The 8,230-nt window shown below is 42.1% G+C and overlaps 1 protein-coding gene and 1 long non-coding RNA gene across 2 annotated transcripts; both read left to right on the plus strand.

The window, feature by feature from the left end:
* The first annotated feature begins 2,419 nt into the window (after positions 1 to 2,419).
* On the plus strand, positions 2,420 to 3,256 carry LOC123735929 (uncharacterized). Its single transcript, XR_006765823.1, has 2 exons — positions 2,420 to 2,517; positions 2,565 to 3,256. It is a non-coding gene; the product is annotated as an uncharacterized lncRNA (long non-coding RNA).
* A 1,737-nt stretch (positions 3,257 to 4,993) lies between these two features.
* On the plus strand, positions 4,994 to 7,471 carry LOC106602097 (scavenger receptor cysteine-rich type 1 protein M130). The gene is made up of 6 exons (XM_045713095.1): positions 4,994 to 5,032; positions 5,217 to 5,580; positions 5,706 to 5,990; positions 6,445 to 6,765; positions 6,869 to 6,957; positions 7,085 to 7,471. Exons 1-6 carry the CDS (start codon positions 4,994 to 4,996, stop codon positions 7,217 to 7,219), a joined length of 1,233 nt encoding a protein of 410 aa, XP_045569051.1. The 3' UTR covers positions 7,220 to 7,471.
* The last annotated feature ends 759 nt before the right edge of the window (positions 7,472 to 8,230 follow it).

The following is an 8,230-nucleotide window of genomic DNA, read 5'->3' on the forward strand; positions in this document are numbered from 1 at the left end:
CTTAGTCCAGGAAGAGGAAGAGATGGCTGTTATGTCTTAGTCGAGGAAGAAGAAGAGGAAGAGATGGCTGTTAGGTCTTGGTCCAGGAAGAGGAAGAGATGGCTGTTAGGTCTTAGTCCAGGAAGAGGAAGAGGAAGAGATGGCTGTTAGGTCTTAGTCGAGGAAGAGGAAGAGGAAGAGATGGCTGTTAGGTCTTAGTCCAAATCAAAATAAAATGTTATTGGTCAGATACACATGGTTAGCAGATGTTATTGTGAGTGTAGTGAAATGCTTATGCTTCTAGATCCGCCAGTGCAGCAGTATCTAACAGGTAATATCTAACAACTCCACAACAAAACCTAATACACACAGTCTTATAAAGGAATGAGATGAGAATATATAAATATATAATATATGGATGAGCAGTGACAGAGCGGCTAAGATGCAATAGATAGTAAAGAATAGATAGTGAAGGATACAGTATATACATATGAGATGAGTAATGTGAGATATGTAAACATTCTTAAAGTGGCATTATTAAAGTGGCTAGTGTTCCATTTATTAACGTGGCCAATGATATCAAGTCTGTAGATAGGCAGCCACCTCTCTGTGCTAGTGGTGGCTGTTTAACAATCTGATGGCCTTGAGACAGAAGCTGTTTTTCAATTTTTCTGTCCCAGCTTTGATGCACCTGTACTGACCTCGCCTTCTGAGGTGAACAGGCAGTGGCTCGGGTGGTTATTGTCCTTGATGATCTTTTTGCCTTCCTGTGACATCGGGTGTTGTAGGTGTCCTGGAGGGCAGATAGTTTGCCCCTGGTGATGCGTTGTGCAGACCGCACCACCCTCTAGAGAGCCCTGCGGTTGCGGGCAGTGCAGTTACCGTACCAGGCGTTGATACATCCCAACAGGATGCTCTCAATTGTGCATCTGTAAAAGTTAGTGAGGGTTTTAGGTGACAAGACATTTTTTTCAGCCTCCTGAGGTTGAAGAGGTGCTTCTTCACCACACTGTCCATGTGCGTGGACCATTTCAGTTTGTCCGTGACATGTACACCGAGGAACTTAAAACTTTCCACCTTCTCTACTACTGTCCCGTCAATGTGGATAGGGGGGTGCTCCCTTTGCTGTTTCCTGAAGTCCATGATCATCTCTTTTGTTTTGTTGACATTGAGTGAGAGGTTACTTTCCTGACACCACACTCCGAGGGCCCTCACCTCCTCCCTGTAGGCTGTCTCGTCGTTGTTGGTAATCAACTGTAGTGTCGTCTGAAAACTTGATGATTGAGTTGGAGTGTGGTGCAAACTTGATGATTGCATGGCCACACAGTCGTGGGTGAACAGGAGAGGGCTGAGAACGCACCCTTTTGGAGATGTTGTTTCCTACCTTCACCACCTGGGGGGCGGCCCGTCAGGAAGTCCAGGACCCAGTCGTACAGGGCTGGGTCGAGACCCAGGGTCTCAAGCTTAATGATGAGTTTGGAGGGTACTATGGCAGAGGAATAGATGGTTGATAGGTCTTAGTCCTGACAGAGGAAAAGAAGATGGATGTTAGTTCTTAGTCCAGACAGAGGAAAAGAAGATGGATGTTAGGTCTTCGTCCAGACAGAGGAAGAGAAGATGGATGTTAGGTCTTTGTCCAGACAGAGGAAGAGAACATGAATGTTAGGTCTTCATCCAGACAGAGGAAGAGAAGATGGATGTTAGGTCTTCGTCCAGACAGAGGAAGAGAACATGAATGTTAGGTCTTCTTCCAGACAGAGGAAGAGAAGATGGATGTTAGGTCTTCATCCAGACAGAGGAAGAGAAGAAGGATGTTGAACATGGACAGAGTAGTAGGCAAGGCCCAGTTCTGTAACATTGTAGTAACAGAGGAACATGGGTAGGAAGGCCCCAATCACTCTCTCTCTCATTCTCACACACTCATAGAAGGTTCAGTCTCACCCACACGTGGAACACAAAGAAGAATGAAGATTGAGAGAGAATTGACATTGATTAAAGAAAATAATAATAAGAAGAAGAAATGAATTGGGAATTTATGAATATAATAATGAAAGGTTAAATATGTTAAATGTTGAAAGCCTGGGGAAACATATAGTGGGAGATATTAAAAGGTGATTCAAGTAATGCAGTAAAATGGTTCAGAATGTTTTAATGTTGGTTGCTTTAAGGTACGATGCTTGTAGACTGTGTTGGTAGGTTTAAAGGACAAGGCCTTATGGTCTGTAGGAGGTTGGTAATGACATGTTATAATGATGAAATGGTATAATGTTGAAGGGTTTTAAAAATGTTGAATGTTTAGGAAGTAATGGGAAGAATAGGTTCGAGTGGGATTATAATTGAGAAGGGAATGTTAATGTTTAAAAATGAATGTTTAGAAATAAATGTTTTAAAAGTTAATGATAATGGAGTGTACTGAGGGTGCTATCTTGCTTTGGGAATCCCCCCGGTCAGAGCAGCCAGGAGGAGGCATCCTGTCTAGACGTCCTGCCTATGTGAGGAAAGATGGGGGTTAGTGGGTGCTGAAAGAGCACCTTTTGAGTGATGGCCACATTAGGTGCTAACCACTGAATGCATCATTGGAGCAGGTGTTAGCCACAATGAGTTAACAGAAAGGAAGATGGAGGGTATAAAGGAGGCATCATTCTGGAGAAGGGTACGACTCTCTATTAGCTTCAACAACCTGTGGACTGATGGAAGAAGATTTCTGCTGTAGCTTTTTAGCTTGAAATGTATTTTTATATATATTAAACTCATATTTAGATTTATATTATACTCATATTTAGATTTGTATTATACTCATATTTAGATTTATATTATACTCATATTTAGATTTATAGCTTGAAATACATTCCGTTTTTTATTATTCTCATATTTAGATTTGTATTATTCTCAGTTAAAGTAAAATTCTAGGAGGGATCCTTAAGGTTTCCTCAATGATAGAAGTGTGTTAAAGTAGCTGGTAGAGTTTTTAGACGCCAACTGAGGGACTGATCATCCTGAGGGGGGAGATAAAAAACAGTATATAAAGTTGTAGAAGGTAAGAACCTGTTTTTCTATATATTAATTACTGTGCTTCTCATAAAGTTGTAAAAATACAAAACATATTGTATTGGCAATAAGGGTATAGTTAAGGGCGTTGAAGGTGTCTATCAATTTAATTTACTGTTGATGTTGCTTATCATTGATTGGCGATGTTAATTTGTGATTGACTGATTGATCTGGAATATTTTATCCATGTTTCTGGAATGTTGAATAAAGTTGCTTTATTGTTCTGAAACCCTGTGTCATCAAAGAGTCATACAAGTTCATGTCGTTTTACTTTCAGTTTCTGAAATAGACTTAAATAATTGAGGATTTTTTGCATCTGGTTAGTTAGTCTAGAGGAGACCTGAGTAGCTGGTATAAATAAAATACAATTTGATTGGTCACATACACATATTTAGCAGATGTTATTGGAGGTGTAGCGAAATGCTTGACAGAGTCGTAAGAGGGGTGATTCTGGGCTAAATCAACCCAGTTTACAGGGGGCACCCCGTCATAGTGCTCTACAGCAGAAACTCGGTCCTGGATCATCCTGAAGAGGTGCAAGGTTTATAGAGTGAGGGCGAGGCAGCATAGGCATTAGGCTCTGAAGATAGCCCACTTTACTGTAAGGCCCTTACTGTTGATTCTGAGGATAGCCCACTTTACTGTAAGACCCTTACTGTTGATTCTGAGGATAGCCCACTTTACTGTAAGACCCTTACTGTTGATTCTGAGGATAGCCCACTTTACTGTAAGGCCCTTACTGTTCAGTCTGAGGATAGCCCACTTTACTGTAAGACCCTTACTGTTGAGTCTGAGGATAGTTCACTTTACTGTAAGACCCTTACTGTTGAGTCTGAGGATAGCCCACTTTACTGTAAGACCCTTACTGTTGATTCTGAGGATAGCCCACTTTACTGTAAGACCCTTACTGTTGAGTCTGAGGATAGCCCAATTTACTGTAAGACCCTTACTGTTGAGTCTGAGGATAGCCCACTTTACTGTAAGGCCCATACTGTTGAGTCTGAAGCACAGTCCCTAGCTGTAGATTAGCTCAGTGGTAACGCAGAGCAGCAGATCTGTAGGGGTTAATGACAAGGAATTACTGGACTGCAATTGGGTACGCAGGGTAGAGTTGAGTGGTTAATCCTGCAGACAATTTGGGGGCTCGTCTGGGATTGATTCGTGGGAATCAGGATTATCCTGGGAATATTTCGGGATATAGGAAATATCCAGAATAGTGGAGAACTCAGGAGATATTCTTAAAACTTTGTGGAAGCTTTGTAGGTGATCTATTTAATTATTCATTATCCATGCTACATAACTACTAGTTAATAATGGATTATTGATTCATTTACCTTTATTAGATAATTCTCTTATCACACACTGAAACGTGCACTCATGGCTTCAGCAAAGAGAGAACTGGGGGGACTGTCATCTGCAGCACCCTTATAACCTCTGACTGCATTCCCCATTAGTAAACAATGTTTTCAAGAAATGTTGATTCTGTCTGAAATTGTGTTTATTTTGTCTGTGAACTTGAGTCATGTGTGGGGTCATGGAGGGAAGATTCTGCACATGCACAATAAAGTGTTAGTTTTGTCTGAGTTCAATCAGTAGCACACATCACAACTTCTCATTGTGTGTGTGTGTGTGTGTGTGTGTGTGTGTGTGTTTGTGATTTTTGTGGTATGTAAATTATTTTATAACTGCCTGGTCAAAAAATGACCATAAGACAATCTTTGTACCCTGGTGGTGTACAGCTTTCATGGAAATATGAACAAAGGTGATGTTTCACTTTTTGTAATGTTGGGGTCACTCTAGGAAAAGTCATCACATTTCACGTTGAAAAAATATCATTTAGGGGGTTTACTCTGCTGTTAAACAGAGCAGCGGGTCATTTTTTACCCTCAAGACAACACAAGGGTTAAATAGAGGGAGAGATGTCAGATGTATTTAAACATTACATTTGTGTTTGTCATATTGGTTTATGGGAGATGTTCATGGGCAGATCATTGTAGTTCAGATGGTACTGAAGTGAAGCTGCCTGATGGATGTCCAGCTGTTTATTTTCTATAAAGTGAAGTGAACTTATTCCTGTCTCCTGCCTGCATTATTCCCAACCCTATCCTGAGTGACTAAGAACCCATTTTTCCTCTTACAGTATCAAACATAGCAAACTACAATATTTGATCCAACATATTTGTGTTTAGTCCTTGACAGTGTCATCAACAAAACTGATTGAATGTTCAACCAACTATTTTTCTCCAGAGTCTGTGCGGCTTGTGGATGGAGCTGGTCTCTGCTCTGGGAGAGTGGAGGTGAAGTCCAATCAGTCCTGGGCCTCAGTGTGTGAAGCTGACTTTGACCGGCAGGATGCAGAGGTAGTCTGTGGAGAGCTTGGCTGTGGGGCTCCTGCAGCTTTACAGGGGGGCCTCTATGGAGAAGGTGAGGGTCAGACCTGGGATAAAGAGTTCCAGTGTAAAGGCAAAGAGACCCTTCTCCTGGACTGTGACACCTCAGACAGAGAAAACAACACCTGCCTACCTGGTAATGCTGTTGGACTCACCTGCTCAGGTAAGAAACAGTTTGTCACTCAAACAATATTGTTTCTCACCTGGAGTGAAGAACATGAGAGACAATATAGGTGTGTTTTAGTGAGAAAATAGTAAGATTACTGTCTCTCTCTTTTCTTTTCTCAGAGCCTGATGATGTGAGGCTGGTGGGAGGAGGCAGTCGCTGTGCTGGTGGAGTGGAGCGGTACGACCAGGGAGAGTGGAGGACTGTGGGAGCTGAAGACTGGGACAAGACCAGGACTAATGTAGCTGCAGTAGTGTGTAGACAGCTGGGTTGTGGCTCCACTGTTTCAGCACTACCTGGAAACACCACTAGAGGGAATAACATTATATGTTATGGATCTGAGCCTTCACTGAGGGATTGTTATAGAATGTATGATATCCTTCCTGGACTCACAGTGATATGCTCAGGTAATAACAAGATATTATAATTACATTCAACTTATTTCCTTCATTCATACAACTTCCTCTGCACCTCTCATGATGACTGTTTAGATTGTAAATCTGCTTTGCTAAATAGATCATTCATTCAAGTAGGAATCAAATACAACTTAAATATCCCAGAATGCTTTTGTATTTGAGTGTTATCTCAGTGACTGCCTCTACTCACTACCACTGTCACATGTCATGTTATAGTCATATCTATATTGGGAAAGTAGTTGAGGAGCTACGTTTTCTTTTTCTCTCCTCTTGTTCCAGATGTCCTGCTTAAGCCTGATATCAACATATGTTGTCTCAGTGACTGTAGGCCCACTACTCATGTTGCCCTGTGATGGAGGGTGGATAGCACTGTTACATGCTGATGTTATTGTCATATCTATAGGAATCTAGTTGAAGAGGTTTTTGTTCTCTTTGATTGTTACAGATCTCCTGGTCCAGCCTGATATCTCCCTGACTGACTCAATGGGAGGGGTCTCCAGGGGCCACCAGGGGCCCGAGGTGTTCAGGGACTACAGCTTCACCATCACCTGCTCCACTCAGCCACAGTACCCAGGATGCTCCTTCCTCCTCACGTTCACCGGCTCCAACAGAACCCAGGCCCAGCCAGCTGTCAATCACTCTGCTGCCTTCCTCTTCCCTGCTGCTGATGACTCCCACCAAGGGAACTACAGATGTGTTTATGAGAATTATGTTTTCTCTCATAACTTCTCCTCTGAGAGTGAGCTCCTCTCCCTCACCATCACAGGTAACTGAACATGAACCAGACTTATAACTTTGTCATTGACAGATTTCCCACAGATCTATCTGATGATGATCAGTCCCCTCATCAAAGGTGTTTCTGTTTGCAGCCTCTCCTCTGCCAGCCTTCATCATCAGACACGTTGTAGTGCTGCTGATCCTACTGACAGCCATCACCACCTCCTACTTGTACTACAAGGTAAAGACATTTACTCAGATGTTACAAGTCATTTAAACTAGAGGGAGAGGGTGAGGGGGAGAGGGAGGGAGAGAGAATGGAGATACTAGAGAGTAAATGTCTGACTGTTGGTGCTGTGTCTCCCTAGCCCACCAGGAGGCAGAAGAGAGTGAACAGGGTGAGCAGCATGGATCTTTATGTCAATGCCATGGAGATGGTCTCTCTGAGCTCCAGAGCTGAAGCTGGACCGGGAGAGGAGAGAGCAGCCCAGGGGATGGAGTAGGAGTAGAATGAACCTGATCCTACATGCTGATCTTAGGTCAGTTTTGTGTTTTAAATGGATGGTCAGCAGTGGACTGGTGTTTAAAATGTGGTGACAAACCTGAAGTGGTTCTAATTTTAATAATAAGTTCAGAATTAGTTAATCTTTCTAGAACCTTGGAAGAAATCTAAAAGGAGTGACTGCAACCACCATTATTCCTTTTAGTTCGATTTTACCACCAGAGAAACATGGGGTTCTGGGTAACATGGGGTTTTGGGTAACATGGGGTTTGGATAACATGGGGTTTTGGATAACATGGGGTTTTGGGTAACATGGGGTTTTGGTAACATTGGGTTCTGGGTAACATGGGGTTCTGGGTAACATTGGGTTCTGGGTAACATGGGGTTTTGGATAACATGGGTTTTGGGGTAACATGGGTTTTGGGTAACATGGGGTTTTGGGTAACATGGGGTTTTGGATAACATGGGGTTTTGGATAACATGGGGTTTTGGATAACATGGGGTTTTGGGTAACATGGGGTTTTGGTAACATTGGGTTCTGGGTAACATGGGGTTCTGGGTAACATTGGGTTCTGGGTAACATGGGGTTTTGGGTAACATGGGGTTTTGGGTAACATGGGGTTCTGGGTAACATGGGGTTCTGGGTAACATTGGGTTCTGGGTAACATGGGGTTTTGATAACATTGGGTTCTGGGTAACATGGGGTTTTGGATAACACGGGGTTCTGGGTAACATGGGGTTCTGGGTAACACGGGGTTTTGATTATTTTAAGAGTTGCTTAATTACGTCTGTTTTGTATTCCAGAATGTATTTCTTTTTGATTTTGTCTTCATGTCTTTATCTTATTTAGTGTCTCTTAGATTCTTTATCTTATTTAGTGTCTCTTAGATTCTTTATCTTATTTAGTGTCTCAGATTCTTTATCTTATTTAGTATCTCTTAGATTCTTTATCTTATTTAGTGTCTCTTAGATTCTTTATCTTATTTAGTGTCTCTTAGATTCTTTATCTTAT

This window comes from Salmo salar, unplaced genomic scaffold (genome assembly GCF_905237065.1).
Source record: "Salmo salar unplaced genomic scaffold, Ssal_v3.1, whole genome shotgun sequence".
Lineage (NCBI taxonomy): Eukaryota > Metazoa > Chordata > Actinopteri > Salmoniformes > Salmonidae > Salmo > Salmo salar.

Bases quoted from the DNA above. Each gene is read 5' to 3' on its own strand.
- LOC106602097 (XM_045713095.1), top strand. From the start codon at position 4,994: ATGGGAGATGTTCATGGGCAGATCATTGTAGTTCAGATG. The intron at 5,581-5,705 runs GTAAGAAACAGT...TTCTTTTCTCAG, and splicing joins TGTTGGACTCACCTGCTCAG to AGCCTGATGATGTGAGGCTG. The intron at 5,991-6,444 runs GTAATAACAAGA...TGATTGTTACAG, and splicing joins ACTCACAGTGATATGCTCAG to ATCTCCTGGTCCAGCCTGAT.